General features: G+C 50.6%; 1 protein-coding gene across 3 annotated transcripts in view; it reads left to right on the top strand.

The window, feature by feature from the left end:
• Positions 1–575: 575 nt before the first annotated feature.
• Positions 576–19,905, top strand: part of LOC307027243 (uncharacterized protein) — a 25,370-nt gene continuing 6,040 nt past the window's right edge. For all 3 annotated transcript variants that reach the window (XM_079695450.1, XM_079695451.1, XM_079695449.1), the window contains exons 1-9: positions 576–1,366; positions 1,699–1,749; positions 1,829–1,959; positions 2,154–2,196; positions 2,378–2,503; positions 3,185–3,292; positions 8,531–8,749; positions 10,462–10,608; positions 16,653–16,892. In XM_079695450.1, coding sequence (XP_079551576.1) covers positions 866–1,366; positions 1,699–1,749; positions 1,829–1,959; positions 2,154–2,196; positions 2,378–2,503; positions 3,185–3,292; positions 8,531–8,749; positions 10,462–10,608; positions 16,653–16,892 — 1,566 coding nt within the window. In that variant the 5' untranslated portion in view covers positions 576–865. The remainder of the gene's footprint in view (positions 1,367–1,698; positions 1,750–1,828; positions 1,960–2,153; positions 2,197–2,377; positions 2,504–3,184; positions 3,293–8,530; positions 8,750–10,461; positions 10,609–16,652; positions 16,893–19,905) is intronic.

The raw sequence follows: 19,905 nt of genomic DNA, 5'->3' as shown, positions 1-19,905 counted from the left end.
AGTTATATCTTCTTATAATTCATGACCATAACATATATTTATTCTCACAAATGTAACACTTTCACTGTTGGTTAATATTACTGTTATTCCTATGAAGCCCACAATGAACCACAAAGTACCCGGATGTGGGCCGACTGAGCATGCGTAGTTGAGTTTCCCTTAAGCCCCGCCTCCTCACCATCAGATGAATGGAGAGACTAAATAACTCTGTCTTCAGCTTTAAGAGCTTTTTACTGCTTTTACATCCTAATGATTAACCTAAGAGTTCGTACTGGGTACTTTATTTAGTTTAAAAACAACGATCCGCTGATTTATAGACGTCTCTTTCTCAATGTGAGTCAATGAGGGAAAGTCTTTTTGGACCTAAATGACGTCACGGAAGCTGTAGTACCACCGTTTGCTACGGACCTTCCACATATGGGCTTCAACTTTGTTTATTCCAAAAATTATTGACTATGACACTGTATTTTTATTTATTTATTTACTCTTTATAATTTTGTATAACTTTATATGTCTCCCGCTGATGTTTATTTCCTGTGTTCTTGAATGGAGGCTTCGGTTCCTCCGCAGTTCTTCCTCCGGACCGCGGGAGGCGGCAGAGAGCACCCGCCACTCCGCCATCAGACAGAAGAGAACAGATCGGTGCAGACTCACACACTCTCTGCTGCAAATACACGCGTCTTTATAACTTATATTATATATATAATCTATATACAAGCCTCTCCGTGTAGTCAGAGCTCCAGAGGAGGCGTTCAACAGAGAGGAAACTCGGAGAGACGGAGGAGTTTCTGAGGGTTTGTTGATGAGCTAACAGGTAGCCACTTAGCTTCCTGTATTTGAGCCCGTTGTTTATCTCTGAGGGTCGATGCACCGGAACATGGGCCCCCCGGGCTGGGGCCCCCCTCCCCCCGGCGGGTGGGCCATGCCCCCTGATGAGTGGGGCCCCCCCCCTCCCGGAGGATGGGGGCCCCCCCCGCCGCGAGGCTGGGGCCCCGGACCCCCGTCTCCCCCCCCGCCAGGCTGGGGGCTCCACCACCCCCACGACTGGATGCGCCCCCCACACCCCGAAGACTTCAGACGGCCCTTCCCCGAGGACTGGAGGCCCCCCCACCCTGACTACTGGAGGCCCCCCCACCCTGAAGACTTTAGGCCCCTCCACCCAGAAGACTTTAGGCCCCCCCACCCAGAGGATTTCAGACCCCTCCACCCTGAAGACTTCCGCCACCCCCCAGGCTGGGGCCCCCCAGGTTGGGGCCCGGAGTCCCTCCCCCCCCCGGAGCCTGTGGCCTTCATCCCCCCGGTTCCCCCCCCCAGCTGCGTGCCCCCCCCCGGGTACCCGGTCTACCCCCCCGTCTGGACAGGAGAGGTGAGGGCCCCCCCTCTTTAATTCCACTGTTTATTACCCGGTTCTGTTGAATACTCGATTCTGATTGGTCAATTCGGACATGTTAGAGCTTATTAATACTCGATAACAGACCCTTGCTAGGCACAATAATGACCGTTACTAAGCACAATAATGACCGTTGCTAAGCACAATAATGACCGTTGCTAAACACCTACAATAATGAATGTTGCTAGGCAGAGAAAGAGAGAGAGACGGAGAGGTCAACAGTATTGATAACCTCTGAAATGTCCAGATGGACCAAACAGAATGGAGTATTGAACTGAGTGGTGTAACAGGAAGTGTTGTGTGTGCAGGCCGTGGTGGAGCAGCCCATGTTGAACCCCCCCCCCGACCAGCCGCAGTGGGTGAGTCCAGACCTGATGCACTGTATCATAATGATAATAAAATCTGAACAGCTGGAGCTAACCCTGGTTCTGGTTCCAGATCAAAGCTCTGATCTCGGCCCCTGACGCCCCCCCAGAGGAGCCGGGCCAATCAGAGCCCCCTGCCCCCCCCAGGCCTGAACCCAAGCCCAACAGAGCGCTCGGCCTTCTAGGAAAACGCACCTTCGACAAGTGAGTCCATTTATAGCTGCCTATAACTCTTCTTCTTCTGTGGTGTCGCTCTGTGACCCTTCTTCTGTGGTGTCGCTCTGTGACTCTTCTTCTGTGGTGTCGCTCTGTGACTCTTCTTCTGTGTTGTCGCTCTGTGACTCTTCTTCTGTGGTGTCGCTCTGTGACTCTTCTTCTTCTGTGGTGTTTGTCCGCAGGCCTCCTCCTGGTCGCTCCACAGGAATCATCTCCTTCATCGGGGTGAGAAAACTCACATGAGCTCTCTCTGTAGACGGTTCTGCTTCGTATCTGTTTATAATAACATGTATATATAACATGTATATATAATAACATATATAATATAACATATATATAATAACATGTTTATAATAACATATATATATAATAACATATATATATAATAACACATAACATGTCTTAGCCGAGCTTCGGGTGCATCGAGCGAGAGGATCTGGAGAAGTTCAACTTCAGCTTCTCCTCCTTCTTTGGAAACCCCAAAGCCATGAGGACGGGGGTCCGAGTCCACTTCACCACCTGCAAGGAGAAGGTGAGCCCCCCCCCCTGACAGCCTACCATGGTGTGTGTGACTGTGTGTGTGTGACTGTGTGTGTGTGACGGTGTGTGTGCTGTGTGTGATGGTGTGTGTGACTGTGTGTGTGTGTGTGTGTGTGTGTGTGTGTGTGTGTGTGTGTGTGTGTGTGTGTGTGTGTGTGTGTGTGTGTGTGTGTGTGTGTGTGTGTGTGTGTGTGTGTGTGTGTGTGTGTGTGTGTGTGTGTGTGTGTGTGTGTGTGTGTGTGTGTGTTGGCACGTGTGTGTGTGTGTGTGTGTGTTGGCACGTGTGTGTGTGTGTGTGTGTGTGTGTGTGTGTGTGTGTGTGTGTGTGTGTGTGTGTGTGTGTGTGTGTGTGTGTGTGTGTGTGTGTGTGTGTGTGTGTGTGTGTGTGTGTGTGTGTTGGCACGTGTGTGTGTGTTGGCACGTGTGTGTGTGTGTGTGTGTGTGTGTGTGTGTGTGTGTGTGTGTGTGTGTGTGTGTGTGTGTGTGTGTGTGTGTGTGTGTGTGTGTGTGTGTGTGTGTGTGTGTGTGTGTGTGTGTGTGTGTGTGTGTGTGTGACAGTGTGTGTGTGTTTGTGACGGTGTGTGTGTGACGGTGTGTGTGTGACGGTGTGTGTGTGTGTGTGTGACGGTGTGTGTGTGTGTGTGTGTGACGGTGTGTGTGTGTGTGCTTCCAGCCGGGCGTCCTGATAGCCACGGACGTGAAGGTGGCGCCGGGCGGGACGGAGAACGTGGGCACGGAGATCTACGAGGCCGTGGTCAGCCACCCCATCCCAGAAGCCGAGGTATGACCACTTCCTGTTTCCTGTCTCTATACTTAGGAGGGGTGGAGAGAGGAAAGGAAGGGAGGGGACTGTCAGAAGTCTTGTTGTGTCTCTCTGAGGGGACATCTGGTCCTCATTGTATCTAGATGATATGTTGTCTCTCTGAGGGGACATCTGGTCCTCACTGTAACTAGATGATATGTTGTCTTTCTGAGGGGACATCTGGTCCTCACTGTAGCTAGATGATATGTTGTCTCTCTGAGGGGACATCTGGTCCTCACTGTAACTAGATGATATGTTGTCTCTCTGAGGGGACATCTGGTCCTCCCTGTAACTAGATGATATGTTGTCTCTCTGAGGGGACATCTGGTCCTCATTGTAACTAGATGATATGTTGTCTCTCTGAGGGGACATCTGGTCCTCACTGTAAGTAGATGATATGTTGTCTCTCTGAGGGGACATCTGGTCCTCACTGTAACTAGATGATATGTTGTCTTTCTGAGGGGACATCTGGTCCTCCCTGTAACTAGATGATATGTTGTCTCTCTGAGGGGACATCTGGTCCTCATTGTAACTAGATGATATGTTGTCTCTCTGAGGGGACATCTGGTCCTCACTGTAAGTAGATGATATGTTGTCTCTCTGAGGGGACATCTGGTCCTCATTGTAACTAGATGATATGTTGTCTCTCTGAGGGGACATCTGGTCCTCACTGTAACTAGATGATATGTTGTCTCTCTGAGGGGACATCTGGTCCTCATTGTAACTAGATGATATGTTGTCTCTCTGAGGGGACATCTGGTCCTCACTGTAAGTAGATGATATGTTGTCTCTCTGAGGGGACATCTGGTCCTCATTGTAACTAGATGATATGTTGTCTCTCTGAGGGGACATCTGGTCCTCACTGTAAGTAGATGATATGTTGTCTCTCTGAGGGGACATCTGGTCCTCATTGTAACTAGATGATATGTTGTCTCTCTGAGGGGACATCTGGTCCTCACTGTAAGTAGATGATATGTTGTCTCTCTGAGGGGACATCTGGTCCTCACTGTAACTAGATGATATGTTGTCTTTCTGAGGGGACATCTGGTCCTCATTGTAAGTAGATGATATGTTGTCCCTCTGAGGGGACATCTGGTCCTCACTGTAGCTAGATGATGTGTTGTCTCTCTGAGGGGACATCTGGTCCTCACTGTAAGTAGATGATATGTTGTCTCTCTGAGGGGACATCTGGTCCTCACTGTAACTAGATGATATGTTGTCTTTCTGAGGGGACATCTGGTCCTCACTGTAACTAGATGATATGTTGTCTCTCTGAGGGGACATCTGGTCCTCACTGTAACTAGATGATATGTTGTCTTTCTGAGGGGACATCTGGTCCTCACTGTAACTAGATGATGTGTTGTCTCTCTGAGGGGACATCTGGTCCTCACTGTAACTAGATGATATGTTGTCTCTCTGAGGGGACATCTGGTCCTCACTGTAGCTAGATGATGTGTTGTCTCTCTGAGGGGACATCTGGTCCTCACTGTAACTAGATGATGTGTTGTCTCTCTGAGGGGACATCTGGTCCTCATTGTAACTAGATGATATGTTGTCTCTCTGAGGGGACATCTGGTCCTCACTGTAACTAGATTATATGTTGTCTCTCTGAGGGGACATCTGGTCCTCACTGTAACTAGATGATGTGTTGTCTCTCTGAGGGGACATCTGGTCCTCACTGTAACTAGATTATATGTTGTCTCTCTGAGGGGACATCTGGTCCTCACTGTAACTAGATGATATGTTGTCTCTCTGAGGGGACATCTGGTCCTCACTGTAACTAGATTATATGTTGTCTCTCTGAGGGGACATCTGGTCCTCACTGTAACTAGATGATATGTTGTCTCTCTGAGGGGACATCTGGTCCTCACTGTAACTAGATGATATGTTGTCTCTCTGAGGGGACATCTGGTCCTCACTGTAAGTAGATGATATGTTGTCTCTCTGAGGGGACATCTGATCCTCACTGTAACTAGATGATATGTTGTCTCTCTGAGGGGACATCTGGTCCTCACTGTAACTAGATGATATGTTGTCTCTCTGAGGGGACATCTGGTCCTCACTGTAACTAGATGATATGTTGTCTCTCTGAGGGGACATCTGGTCCTCACTGTAACTAGATGATATGTTGTCTCTCAGAGGGGACATCTGGTCCTCACTGTAACTAGATGATATGTTGTCTCTCTGAGGGGACATCTGATCCTCACTGTAACTAGATGATATGTTGTCTCTCTGAGGGGACATCTGGTCCTCACTGTAACTAGATGATATGTTGTCTCTCTGAGGGGACATCTGGTCCTCACTGTAGCTAGATGATATGTTGTCTCTCTGAGGGGACATCTGATCCTCACTGTAACTAGATGATATGTTGTCTCTCTGAGGGGACATCTGGTCCTCACTGTAACTAGATGATATGTTGTCTCTCTGAGGGGACATCTGGTCCTCCCTGTAACTAGATGATATGTTGTCTCTCTGAGGGGACATCTGGTCCTCATTGTAACTAGATGATATGTTGTCTCTCTGAGGGGACATCTGGTCCTCACTGTAACTAGATGATATGTTGTCTCTCTGAGGGGACATCTGGTCCTCACTGTAACTAGATGATATGTTGTCTCTCTGAGGGGACATCCGGTCCTCACTGTAACTAGATGATATGTTGTCTCTCTGAGGGGACATCTGGTCCTCACTGTAACTAGATGATATGTTGTCTCTCTGAGGGGACATCTGGTCCTCCCTGTAACTAGATGATATGTTGTCTCTCTGAGGGGACATCTGGTCCTCACTGTAACTAGATGATATGTTGTCTCTCTGAGGGGACATCTGGTCCTCCCTGTAGCTAGATGATATGTTGTCTCTCTGAGGGGACATCTGGTCCTCACTGTAACTAGATGATATGTTGTCTCTCTGAGGGGACATCTGGTCCTCCCTGTAACTAGATGATATGTTGTCTCTCTGAGGGGACATCTGGTCCTCATTGTAACTAGATGATATGTTGTCTCTCTGAGGGGACATCTGGTCCTCATTGTAAGTAGATGATATGTTGTCTTTCTGAGGGGACATCTGGTCCTCCCTGTAACTAGATGATATGTTGTCTTTCTGAGGGGACATCTGGTCCTCACTGTAACTAGATGATATGTTGTCTTTCTGAGGGGACATCTGGTCCTCACTGTAACTAGATGATATGTTGTCTCTCTGAGGGGACATCTGGTCCTCACTGTAACTAGATGATATGTTGTCTCTCTGAGGGGACATCTGGTCCTCACTGTAACTAGATGATATGTTGTCTCTCTGAGGGGACATCTGGTCCTCACTGTAACTAGATGATATGTTGTCTCTCTGAGGGGACATCTGGTCCTCACTGTAACTAGATGATATGTTGTCTCTCTGAGGGGACATCTGGTCCTCATTGTAACTAGATGATATGTTGTCTCTCTGAGGGGACATCTGGTCCTCCCTGTAACTAGATGATATGTTGTCTCTCTGAGGGGACATCTGGTCCTCACTGTAACTAGATGATATGTTGTCTCTCTGAGGGGACATCTGGTCCTCACTGTAACTAGATGATATGTTGTCTCTCTGAGGGGACATCTGGTCCTCACTGTAACTAGATGATATGTTGTCTCTCTGAGGGGACATCTGGTCCTCACTGTAACTAGATGATATGTTGTCTTTCTGAGGGGACATCTGGTCCTCACTGTAGCTAGATGATATGTTGTCTTTCTGAGGGGACATCTGGTCCTCACTGTAGCTAGATGATATGTTGTCTTTCTGAGGGGACATCTGGTCCTCCCTGTAACTAGATGATATGTTGTCTTTCTGAGGGGACATCTGGTCCTCACTGTAACTAGATGATATGTTGTCTCTCTGAGGGGACATCTGGTCCTCACTGTAGCTAGATGATATGTTGTCTCTCTGAGGGGACATCTGGTCCTCCCTGTAACTAGATGATATGTTGTCTCTCTTTAAGGGGACATCTGGTCCTCACTGTAACTAGATGATATGTTGTCTCTCTGAGGGGACATCTGGTCCTCCCTGTAACTAGATGATATGTTGTCTCTCTTTAAGGGGACATCTGGTCCTCACTGTAACTAGATGATATGTTGTCTCTCTGAGGGGACATCTGGTCCTCATTGTAAGTAGATGATATGTTGTCTCTCTGAGGGGACATCTGGTCCTCCCTGTAACTAGATGATATGTTGTCTTTCTGAGGGGACATCTGGTCCTCACTGTAACTAGATGATATGTTGTCTTTCTGAGGGGACATCTGGTCCTCACTGTAACTAGATGATATGTTGTCTTTCTGAGGGGACATCTGGTCCTCACTGTAACTAGATGATGTGTTGTCTTTCTGAGGGGACATCTGGTCCTCACTGTAACTAGATGATATGTTGTCTCTCTGAGGGGACATCTGGTCCTCACTGTAACTAGATGATATGTTGTCTTTCTGAGGGGACATCTGGTCCTCACTGTAACTAGATGATGTGTTGTCTTTCTGAGGGGACATCTGGTCCTCACTGTAACTAGATGATATGTTGTCTTTCTGAGGGGACATCTGGTCCTCCCTGTAACTAGATGATATGTTGTCTCTCTTTAAGGGGACATCTGGTCCTCCCTGTAACTAGATGATGTGTTGTCTTTCTGAGGGGACATCTGGTCCTCACTGTAACTAGATGATATGTTGTCTTTCTGAGGGGACATCTGGTCCTCACTGTAACTAGATGATATGTTGTCTCTCTGAGGGGACATCTGGTCCTCCCTGTAACTAGATGATATGTTGTCTCTCTGAGGGGACATCTGGTCCTCCCTGTAACTAGATGATATGTTGTCTCTCTGAGGGGACATCTGGTCCTCACTGTAACTAGATGATATGTTGTCTCTCTGAGGGGACATCTGGTCCTCACTGTAACTAGATGATATGTTGTCTTTCTGAGGGGACATCTGGTCCTCACTGTAACTAGATGATGTGTTGTCTCTCTGAGGGGACATCTGGTCCTCCCTGTAACTAGATGATATGTTGTCTCTCTGAGGGGACATCTGGTCCTCACTGTAACTAGATGATATGTTGTCTTTCTGAGGGGACATCTGGTCCTCACTGTAACTAGATGATGTGTTGTCTTTCTGAGGGGACATCTGGTCCTCACTGTAACTAGATGATATGTTGTCTCTCTGAGGGGACATCTGGTCCTCCCTGTAACTAGATGATGTGTTGTCTCTCAGAAGGGGAAGAGGCAGCTCCCTGGGAAGGTGAACGTGGACATCGGGCCCCTTAGGACCAGCCTGTCCTTTGAGAGGAAGGACAGCACGGTGACGCTGATGCAAAACGACCAGGTGCTCATCAACCTGCTGACGGACATCGTGACGGAGAAGAGGACGGCCACCAACATCAAGCCCAAGATCCCCTCCACCTTCGACTCCACCAAGGAGACCAGGGAGCAGGTGAGAGCACTTCCTGTCTGCTGAGGGAGCAGGTGAAAGCACTTCCTGTCTGCTGAGGGAGCAGGTGAGAGCACTTCCTGTCTGCTGAGGGAGCAGGTGAGAGCACTTCCTGTCTGCTGAGGGAGCAGGTGAGAGCACTTCCTATCTGCTGAGGGACCAGGTGAGGTGTAACCTGTCCTCAGTATGACCAGGTGAGGTGTAACCTGTCCTCAGTGTGACCAGGTGAGGTGTAACCTGACCTCAGTGTGACCAGGTGAGGTGTAACCTGACCTCAGTATGACCAGGTGAGGTGTAACCTGACCTCAGTATGACCAGGTGAGGTGTAACCTGACCTCAGTATGACCAGGTGAGGTGTATCCTGACCTCAGTATGACCAGGTGAGGTGTAACCTGACCTCAGTATGACCAGGTGAGGTGTAACCTGTCCTCAGTGTGACCAGGTGAGGTGTAACCTGACCTCAGTGTGACCAGGTGAGGTGTAACCTGACCTCAGTATGACCAGGTGAGGTGTAACCTGACCTCAGTATGACCAGGTGAGGTGTATCCTGACCTCAGTATGACCAGGTGAGGTGTAACCTGACCTCAGTATGACCAGGTGAGGTGTAACCTGACCTCAGTATGACCAGGTGAGGTGTATCCTGACCTCAGTATGACCAGGTGAGGTGTAACCTGACCTCAGTATGACCAGGTGAGGTGCATCCTGACCTCAGTATGACCAGGTGAGGTGTAACCTGTCCTCAGTATGACCAGGTGAGGTGTAACCTGTCCTCAGTATGACCAGGTGAGGTGTAACCTGACCTCAGTATGACCAGGTGAGGTGCATCCTGACCTCAGTATGACCAGGTGAGGTGTAACCTGACCTCAGTGTGACCAGGTGAGGTGTAACCTGACCTCAGTATGACCAGGTGAGGTGCATCCTGACCTCAGTATGACCAGGTGAGGTGTAACCTGACCTCAGTATGACCAGGTGAGGTGTAACCTGACCTCAGTATGACCAGGTGAGGTGTAACCTGACCTCAGTATGACCAGGTGAGGTGTAACCTGACCTCAGTATGACCAGGTGAGGTGTAACCTGACCTCAGTATGACCAGGTGAGGTGTAACCTGACCTCAGTATGACCAGGTGAGGTGTAACCTGACCTCAGTATGACCAGGTGAGGTGTATCCTGACCTCAGTATGACCAGGTGAGGTGTAACCTGACCTCAGTATGACCAGGTGAGGTGTAACCTGTCCTCAGTATGACCAGGTGAGGTGTAACCTGACCTCAGTATGACCAGGTGAGGTGCATCCTGACCTCAGTATGACCAGGTGAGGTGCATCCTGACCTCAGTATGACCAGGTGAGGTGTAACCTGACCTCAGTATGACCAGGTGAGGTGTAACCTGACCTCAGTATGACCAGGTGAGGTGTAACCTGACCTCAGTATGACCAGGTGAGGTGTAACCTGACCTCAGTATGACCAGGTGAGGTGCATCCTGACCTCAGTATGACCAGGTGAGGTGTAACCTGTCCTCAGTGTGACCAGGTGAGGTGTAACCTGTCCTCAGTATGACCAGGTGAGGTGTAACCTGACCTCAGTATGACCAGGTGAGGTGCATCCTGACCTCAGTATGACCAGGTGAGGTGTAACCTGACCTCAGTATGACCAGGTGAGGTGTAACCTGACCTCAGTATGACCAGGTGAGGTGTAACCTGTCCTCTCTTCTCCTTCAGGGAGTCATCCTCAGTCTGGAAGACGACAGGGGAGTCATCAGGTCAGAGGAGCACGGAGAGCTGCCCTTCAGAACCAGAGAGAACTTCAGCGACGTGGACTTCACCCCCGAGGACGTGGGAGGAGAGGTGGAGTTCACCCTGATCACGGTGAGTTCACTCTGAGTTAATGTGGAGTTCACCCTGATCACTCTGAGTTCACCCTGATCACTCTGAGTTCACTCTGAGTTAATGTGGAGTTCACCCTGATCACTCTGAGTTCACCCTGATCACTCTGAGTTCACTCTGAGTTAATGTGGAGTTCACCCTGATCACTCTGAGTTCACTCTGAGTTAATGTGGAGTTCACCCTGATCACTCTGAGTTCACCCTGATCACTCTGAGTTCACCCTGATCACTCTGAGTTCACTCTGAGTTAATGTGGAGTTCACCCTGATCACTCTGAGTTCACCCTGATCACTCTGAGTTCACCCTGATCACTCTGAGTTCACTCTGAGTTAATGTGGAGTTCACCCTGATCACTCTGAGTTCACTCTGAGTTAATGTGGAGTTCACCCTGATCACTCTGAGTTCACTCTGAGTTAATGTGGAGTTCACCCTGATCACTCTGAGTTGACTCTGATCACTCTGAGTTCACTCTGAGTTAATGTGGAGTTCACCCTGATCACTCTGAGTTCACTCTGAGTTAATGTGGAGTTCACCCTGATCACTCTGAGTTCACTCTGAGTTAATGTGGAGTTCACCCTGATCACTCTGAGTTCACTCTGATCACTCTGAGTTCACTCTGAGTTAATGTGGAGTTCACCCCAGATTTGCCACATTGTGATGTCTTTTCTACATCACCATGTGTCCCCGGTGTGTCCCCGGTGTGTCCCCCATGTGTCCCCGGTGTCCCCCCGGTGTGTCCCCAGTGTGTCCCCCATGTGTCCCCGGTGTGTCCCTTGTGTGTCCCCGGTGTGTCCCCGGTGTGTCCCCCATGTGTCCCCGGTGTGTCCCCGGTGTGTCCCCAGTGTGTCCCCCATGTGTCCCCGGTGTGTCCCCCATGTGTCCCCGGTGTGTCCCCGGTGTGTCAGAGACTCTCAAAGTGTCAGAAACAAACCCCTCTCTCTTTCCCTCCGTACCCACATCTCTAAAAACGGGGAACAACGGAGCTGATCCAGATTTGCTGCGTCATGACGACATTACTAAAATGTGGGCGGGCTTTAAACCCACGGGCCAATCAGAAACGTTGCTGTCAGAAACAATGAGACGTGTTCTGGAAGTAATATGGTCTGTGTTTACATTAGCATGCTAACACTCAGAGCTAACCTGTACTGGAGAGAGTGTGTGTGAAGAAGCAGGAAATCAAAAGGAAGTCACCTTGTGGTAAACCTGAGAGAGAGAGAGAGTTTGAGCTCCTTCCTGTTTCAGAGAGGATCCTTGATGTGGTTTGGAACATGATGTGGAGTTTCATCACGGCAGCATTTAGCTAGCTACTGACCCAGAGTCAGCTCTTTAGGAACAGCTGGAAGAGAGGAGGGGGGCTACAAGGATCTGTTTGGGGTTTGGAGCAGGACACTTCAGAGACATGTCCTTAGCAACAGCTGGAAGAGAGGGGGGGGGCTACAAGGATCTGTTTGGGGTTTGGAGCAGGACACTTCAGAGACATGTCCTTAGTAACAGCTGGAAGAGAGGGGGGGGGGGCTACAAGGATCTGTTTGGGGTTTGGAGCAGGACACTTCAGAGACATGTCCTTAGTAACAGCTGGAAGAGAGGGGGGGGGGCTACAAGGATCTGTTTGGGGTTTGGAGCAGGACACTTCAGAGACATGTCCTTAGTAACAGCTGGAAGAGAGGAGGGGGGGCTACAAGGATCTGTTTGGGGTTTGGAGCAGGACACTTCAGAGACATGTCCTTAGTAACAGCTGGAAGAGAGGGGGGGGGGCTACAAGGATCTGTTTGGGGTTTGGAGCAGGACACTTCAGAGACATGTCCTTAGCAACAGCTGGAAGAGAGGGGGGGGGCTACAAGGATCTGTTTGGGGTTTGGAGCAGGACACTTCAGAGACATGTCCTTAGTAACAGCTGGAATAGAGAGAGGGGGGGGGGCTACAAGGACCTGTTTGGGGTTTGGAGCAGGACACTTCAGAGACATGTCCTTAGTAACAGCTGGAAGAGAGGGGGGGGGGCTACAAGGATCTGTTTGGGGTTTGGAGCAGGACACTTCAGAGACATGTCCTTAGTAACAGCTGGAAGAGAGGGGGGGGGGCTACAAGGATCTGTTTGGGGTTTGGAGCAGGACACTTCAGAGACATGTCCTTAGTAACAGCTGGAAGAGAGGAGGGGGGGCTACAAGGATCTGTTTGGGGTTTGGAGCAGGACACTTCAGAGACATGTCCTTAGTAACAGCTGGAAGAGAGGGGGGGGGGCTACAAGGATCTGTTTGGGGTTTGGAGCAGGACACTTCAGAGACATGTCCTTAGTAACAGCTGGAAGAGAGGGGGGGGGCTACAAGGATCTGTTTGGGGTTTGGAGCAGGACACTTCAGAGACATGTCCTTAGCAACAGCTGGAAGAGAGGGGGGGGGCTACAAGGATCTGTTTGGGGTTTGGAGCAGGACACTTCAGAGTCATGTCCTTAGTAACAGCTGGAATAGAGAGAGGGGGGGGGGCTACAAGGACCTGTTTGGGGTTTGGAGCAGGACACTTCAGAGACATGTCCTTAGTAACAGCTGGAATAGAGAGAGGGGGGGGGGCTACAAGGACCTGTTTGGGGTTTGGAGCAGGACACTTCAGAGACATGTCCTTAGTAACAGCTGGAAGAGAGGGGGGGGGGGCTACAAGGATCTGTTTGGGGTTTGGAGCAGGACACTTCAGAGACATGTCCTTAGTAACAGCTGGAAGAGAGGGGGGGGGGCTACAAGGATCTGTTTGGGGTTTGGAGCAGGACACTTCAGAGACATGTCCTTAGTAACAGCTGGAAGAGAGGGGGGGGGCTACAAGGATCTGTTTGGGGTTTGGAGCAGGACACTTCAGAGACATGTCCTTAGTAACAGCTGGAAGAGAGGGGGGGGGGCTACAAGGATCTGTTTGGGGTTTGGAGCAGGACACTTCAGAGACATGTCCTTAGCAACAGCTGGAAGAGAGGGGGGGGGCTACAAGGATCTGTTTGGGGTTTGGAGCAGGACACTTCAGAGACATGTCCTTAGTAACAGCTGGAATAGAGAGAGGGGGGGGGGCTACAAGGACCTGTTTGGGGTTTGGAGCAGGACACTTCAGAGACATGTCCTTAGTAACAGCTGGAAGAGAGAGGGGGGGGCTACAAGGATCTGTTTGGGGTTTGGAGCAGGACACTTCAGAGACATGTCCTTAGTAACAGCTGGAAGAGAGGGGGGGGGGGGCTACAAGGATCTGTTTGGGGTTTGGAGCAGGACACTTCAGAGACATGTCCTTAGGAACAGCTGGAAGAGAGGGGGGGGGGGGCTACAAGGATCTGTTTGGGGTTTGGAGCAGGACACTTCAGAGACATGTCCTTAGGAACAGCTGGAAGAGAGGGGGGGGGCTACAAGGATCTGTTTGGGGTTTGGAGCAGGACACTTCAGAGACATGTCCTTAGTAACAGCTGGAATAGAGAGAGGGGGGGGGGCTACAAGGACCTGTTTGGGGTTTGGAGCAGGACACTTCAGAGACATGTCCTTAGCAACAGCTGGAAGAGAGGGGGGGGGCTACAAGGATCTGTTTGGGGTTTGGAGCAGGACACTTCAGAGACATGTCCTTAGTAACAGCTGGAAGAGAGGGGGGGGGGCTACAAGGACCTGTTTGGGGTTTGGAGCAGGACACTTCAGAGACATGTCCTTAGTAACAGCTGGAAGAGAGGGGGGGGGGGGCTACAAGGACCTGTTTGGGGTTTGGAGCAGGACACTTCAGAGACATGTCCTTAGTAAAAGCTGGAAGAGAGGGGGGGGCTACAAGGACCTGTTTGGGGTTTGGAGCAGAACACTTCAGAGACATGTCCTTAGTAACAGCTGGAAGAGAGGGGGGGGGGGGGTTTGGAGCAGGACACTTCAGAGACATGTCCTTAGTAACAGCTGGAAGAGAGGGGGGGGCTACAAGGATCTGTTTGGGGTTTGGAGCAGAACACTTCAGAGACATGTCCTTAGTAACAGCTGGAAGAGAGGGGGGGGGGGGTTTGGAGCAGGACACTTCAGAGACATGTCCTTAGTAACAGCTGGAAGAGAGGGGGGGGCTACAAGGATCTGTTTGGGGTTTGGAGCAGGACACTTCAGAGACATGTCCTTAGCAACAGCTGGAAGAGAGGGGGGGGGGGGCTACAAGGATCTGTTTGGGGTTTGGAGCAGGACACTTCAGAGACATGTCCTTAGTAACAGCTGGAAGAGAGGGGGGGGGGGGGGCTACAAGGATCTGTTTGGGGTTTGGAGCAGGACACTTCAGAGACATGTCCTTAGGAACAGCTGGAAGAGAGGGGGGGGGGGCTACAAGGATCTGTTTGGGGTTTGGAGCAGGACACTTCAGAGACATGTCCTTAGGAACAGCTGGAAGAGAGGGGGGGGGGGCTACAAGGATCTGTTTGGGGTTTGGAGCAGGACACTTCAGAGACATGTCCTTAGCAACAGCTGGAAGAGAGGGGGGGGGGGCTACAAGGATCTGTTTGGGGTTTGGAGCAGGACACTTCAGAGACATGTCCTTAGGAACAGCTGGAAGAGAGGGGGGGGGGGCTACAAGGATCTGTTTGGGGTTTGGAGCAGGACACTTCAGAGACATGTCCTTAGCAACAGCTGGAAGAGAGGGGGGGGGGGCTACAAGGATCTGTTTGGGGTTTGGAGCAGGACACTTCAGAGACATGTCCTTAGTAACAGCTGGAATAGAGAGGGGGGGGGCTACAAGGATCTGTTTGGGGTTTGGAGCAGGACACTTCAGAGACATGTCCTTAGTAACAGCTGGAAGAGAGGGGGGGGGGCTACAAGGATCTGTTTGGGGTTTGGAGCAGGACACTTCAGAGACATGTCCTTAGTAACAGCTGGAAGAGAGAGAGGGGGGGCTACAAGGATCTGTTTGGGGTTTGGAGCAGGACACTTCAGCGACATGTCCTTAGTAACAGCTGGAAGAGAGGGGGGGGCTACAAGGATCTGTTTGGGGTTTGGAGCAGGACACTTCAGAGACATGTCCTTAGTAACAGCTGGAAGAGAGAGGGGGGGGGGCTACAAGGATCTGTTTGGGGTTTGGTGCAGGACACTTCAGAGACATGTCCTTAGTAACAGCTGGAAGAGAGGTGGGGGGGGGGGGCTACAAGGATCTGTTTGGGGTTTGGAGCAGAACACTTCAGAGACATGTCCTTAGTAACAGCTGGGAGAGAGGGGGGGGGGGCTACAAGGATCTGTTTGGGGTTTGGGGCAGGACACTTCAGAGACATGTCCTTAGTAACAGCTGGAAGAGAGGGGGGGGGGGCTACAAGGATCTGTTTGGGGTTTGGGGCAGGACACTTCAGAGAAATGTCCTTAGTAACAGCTGGGAGAGAGGGGGGGGGGGGCTACAAGGATCTGTTTGGGGTTTGGAGCAGGACACTTCAGAGACATGTCCTCAGTAACAGCTGGAAGAGAGGGGGGGGGGGGCTACAAGGATCTGTTTGGGGTTTGGGGCAGGACACTTCAGAGACATGTCCTTAGTAACAGCTGGAAGAGAGGGGGGGGGTTCGGAGCAGGACACTTCAGAGACATGTCCTCAGTAACAGCTGGAAGAGAGGGGGGGGGGGGGTTTGGAGCAGGACACTTCAGAGACATGTTTGGGGTTTGGAGCAGGACACTTCAGAGACGTGTCCTTAGTAACAGCTGGAAGAGAGGGGGGGGGGTTTGGAGCAGGACACTTCAGAGACATGTCCTCAGTAACAGCTGGAAGAGAGGGGGGGGGGGGGGTTTGGAGCAGGACACTTCAGAGACATGTTTGGGGTTTGGAGCAGGACACTTCAGAGACATGTCCTTAGTAACAGCTGGAAGAGAGAGGGGGGGGGGGCTACAAGGATCTGTTTGGGGTTTGGAGCAGGACACTTCAGAGACGTGTCCTTAGTAACAGCTGGAAGAGAGGGGGGGGGGGTTTGGAGCAGGACACTTCAGAGACATGTCCTCAGTAACAGCTGGAAGAGAGGGGTGGGGTTTGGAGCAGGACACTTCAGAGACATGTCCTCAGTAACAGGTGTCCCCACAGGCCGGGCCCCAGCGTGCAGGCAGGATACGGAGGGCGAAGGAGCCTCTGCTGCTCACGCTCTCTGCCGCTGCCGCAGCCATCTCTCCGGAAGCTCCTCCCTGCGCCCCCGCTGACGGAGACTCTGCGTCGCCTGGAGGGAAGAGAGAACAGAGCGGCGTCCCCACGGAGGTCGGGCCCAACATGAAGCTCGACCAGGAGCTGTACGAGGGCATCGTCAGCCAGCCCATCATCGAGCCCTCGGTGAGCCAGCACGCATCAGGAGCTAGCATACCTGTTAGCCTAGCTGTTGGTTAGCTGTTAGCCTAGCTGTTAGCCTAGCTGTTAGCCTCGCTGTTAGTTAGCTGTTAGCCTAGCTGTTAGCCTCGCTGTTGGCCTAGCTGTTGCTTAGCTGTTAGCCTAGCTGTTAGCCTAGCTGTTAGCCTAGCTGTTAGCCTCGCTGTTAGTTAGCTGTTAGCCTAGCTGTTAGTTAGCTGTTAGCCTCGCTGTTAGTTAGCTGTTAGCCTAGCTGTTAGTTAGCTGTTAGCCTCGCTGTTAGTTAGCTGTTAGCCTAGCTGTTGCTTAGCTGTTAGCCTCGCTTTTAGTCTAGCTGTTGGCCTAGCTGTTGGTTAGCTGTTAGCCTAGCTGTTAGCCTAGCTGTTAGCCTCGCTGTTAGTTAGCTGTTAGCCTAGCTGTTAGTTAGCTGTTAGCCTCGCTGTTAGTTAGCTGTTAGCCTAGCTGTTGCTTAGCTGTTAGCCTAGCTGTTAGCCTAGCTGTTAGCCTCGCTGTTAGTTAGCTGTTAGCCTAGCTGTTAGTTAGCTGTTAGCCTAGCTGTTAGTTAGCTGTTAGCCTAGCTGTTAGCCTAGCTGTTAGCCTAGCTGTTAGCCTAGCTGTTAGCCTCGCTGTTAGTTAGCTGTTAGCCTAGCTGTTAGTTAGCTGTTAGCCTCGCTGTTAGTTAGCTGTTAGCCTAGCTGTTAGCCTCGCTGTTAGTCTAGCTGTTGGCCTAGCTGTTGGTTAGCTGTTAGCCTAGCTGTTGGTTAGTTGTTGGTTAGCTGTTGGTTAGCTGTTAGCCTAGCTGTTGGTTAGCTGTTGGTTAGCTGTTAGCCTAGCTGTGGGTTAGCTGTTGGTTAGCTGTTAGCCTAGCTGTGGGTTAGCTGTTAGTTAGCTGTTAGCCTAGCTGTTAGCCTCGCTGTTAGTCTAGCTGTTAGCCTAGCTGTTGGTTAGCTGTTAGCCTAGCTGTTGGTTAGTTGTTGGTTAGCTGTTAGCCTAGCTGTGGGTTAGCTGTTGGTTAGCTGTTAGCCTAGCTGTTGGTTAGCTGTTAGCCTAGCTGTGGGTTAGTTGTTGGTTAGCTGTTAGCCTAGCTGTGGGTTAGCTGTTAGCCTAGCTGTTGGTTAGCTGTTAGCCTAGCTGTTGGTTAGCTGTTGGTTAGCTGTTAGCCTAGCTGTTAGCCTAGCTGTGGGTTAGCTGTTGGTTAGCTGTTAGCCTAGCTGTTGGTTAGCAGTTAGCCTAGCTGTTGGTTAGTTGTTGGTTAGCTGTTAGCCTAGCTGTGGGTTAGCTGTTGGTTAGCTGTTAGCCTAACTGTTGGCCTAGTGGTTAGCCTAGGTGTTGGCCTAGCTGTTGCTTAGCTGTTAGCCTAGCTGTTAGCCTAGCTGTTAGCCTCGCTGTTGGCCTAGCTGTTGCTTAGCTGTTAGCCTAGCTGTTAGCCTAGCTGTTAGCCTAGCTGTTAGCCTCGCTGTTAGTTAGCTGTTAGCCTAGCTGTTAGTTAGCTGTTAGCCTCGCTGTTAGTTAGCTGTTAGCCTAGCTGTTAGCCTCGCTTTTAGTCTAGCTGTTGGCCTAGCTGTTGGTTAGCTGTTAGCCTAGCTGTTAGCCTAGCTGTTAGCCTCGCTGTTAGTTAGCTGTTAGCCTAGCTGTTAGTTAGCTGTTAGCCTCGCTGTTAGTTAGCTGTTAGCCTAGCTGTTGCTTAGCTGTTAGCCTAGCTGTTAGCCTAGCTGTTAGCCTCGCTGTTAGTTAGCTGTTAGCCTAGCTGTTAGTTAGCTGTTAGCCTAGCTGTTAGTTAGCTGTTAGCCTAGCTGTTAGCCTAGCTGTTAGCCTAGCTGTTAGCCTAGCTGTTAGCCTCGCTGTTAGTTAGCTGTTAGCCTAGCTGTTAGTTAGCTGTTAGCCTCGCTGTTAGTTAGCTGTTAGCCTAGCTGTTAGCCTCGCTGTTAGTCTAGCTGTTGGCCTAGCTGTTGGTTAGCTGTTAGCCTAGCTGTTGGTTAGTTGTTGGTTAGCTGTTGGTTAGCTGTTAGCCTAGCTGTTGGTTAGCTGTTGGTTAGCTGTTAGCCTAGCTGTGGGTTAGCTGTTGGTTAGCTGTTAGCCTAGCTGTGGGTTAGCTGTTAGTTAGCTGTTAGCCTAGCTGTTAGCCTCGCTGTTAGTCTAGCTGTTAGCCTAGCTGTTGGTTAGCTGTTAGCCTAGCTGTTGGTTAGTTGTTGGTTAGCTGTTAGCCTAGCTGTGGGTTAGCTGTTGGTTAGCTGTTAGCCTAGCTGTTGGTTAGCTGTTAGCCTAGCTGTGGGTTAGTTGTTGGTTAGCTGTTAGCCTAGCTGTGGGTTAGCTGTTAGCCTAGCTGTTGGTTAGCTGTTAGCCTAGCTGTTGGTTAGCTGTTGGTTAGCTGTTAGCCTAGCTGTTAGCCTAGCTGTGGGTTAGCTGTTGGTTAGCTGTTAGCCTAGCTGTTGGTTAGCAGTTAGCCTAGCTGTTGGTTAGTTGTTGGTTAGCTGTTAGCCTAGCTGTGGGTTAGCTGTTGGTTAGCTGTTAGCCTAACTGTTGGCCTAGTGGTTAGCCTAGGTGTTGGCCTAGCTGTTGTCCTAGTGGTTAGCCTAGGTGTTGGCCTCGTGGTTAGCCTAGCTGTTAGCCTCGCTGTTAGTCTAGCTGTTGGCCTAGCTGTTGGTTAGCTGTTAGCCTAGCTGTTGGTTAGCTGTTAGCCTAGCTGTTGGTTAGCTGTTAGCCTAGCTGTTGGTTAGTTGTTGGTTAGCTGTTAGCCTAGCTGTGGGTTAGCTGTTGGTTAGCTGTTAGCCTAGCTGTTGGCCTAGTGGTTAGCCTAGTTGCTGGCCTAGTTGCTGGCTTAACTGTTAGTTTAGCTTTTATCTTAGCTACCTTCAGGGTCAGATTCAGATGCTGCCTTCAGGGTCAGATACAGATGCTACCTTCAGGGTCAGATTCAGATGCTACCTTCAGGGTCAGATTCAGATGCTACCTTCAGGGTCAGATTCAGATGCTACCTTCAGGGTCAGATTCAGATGCTACC

This window comes from Notothenia rossii (genome assembly GCF_949606895.1).
Source record: "Notothenia rossii genome assembly, contig: scaffold_181, whole genome shotgun sequence".
Lineage (NCBI taxonomy): Eukaryota > Metazoa > Chordata > Actinopteri > Perciformes > Nototheniidae > Notothenia > Notothenia rossii.
This window is presented reverse-complemented; position numbering and strand designations above follow the sequence as displayed.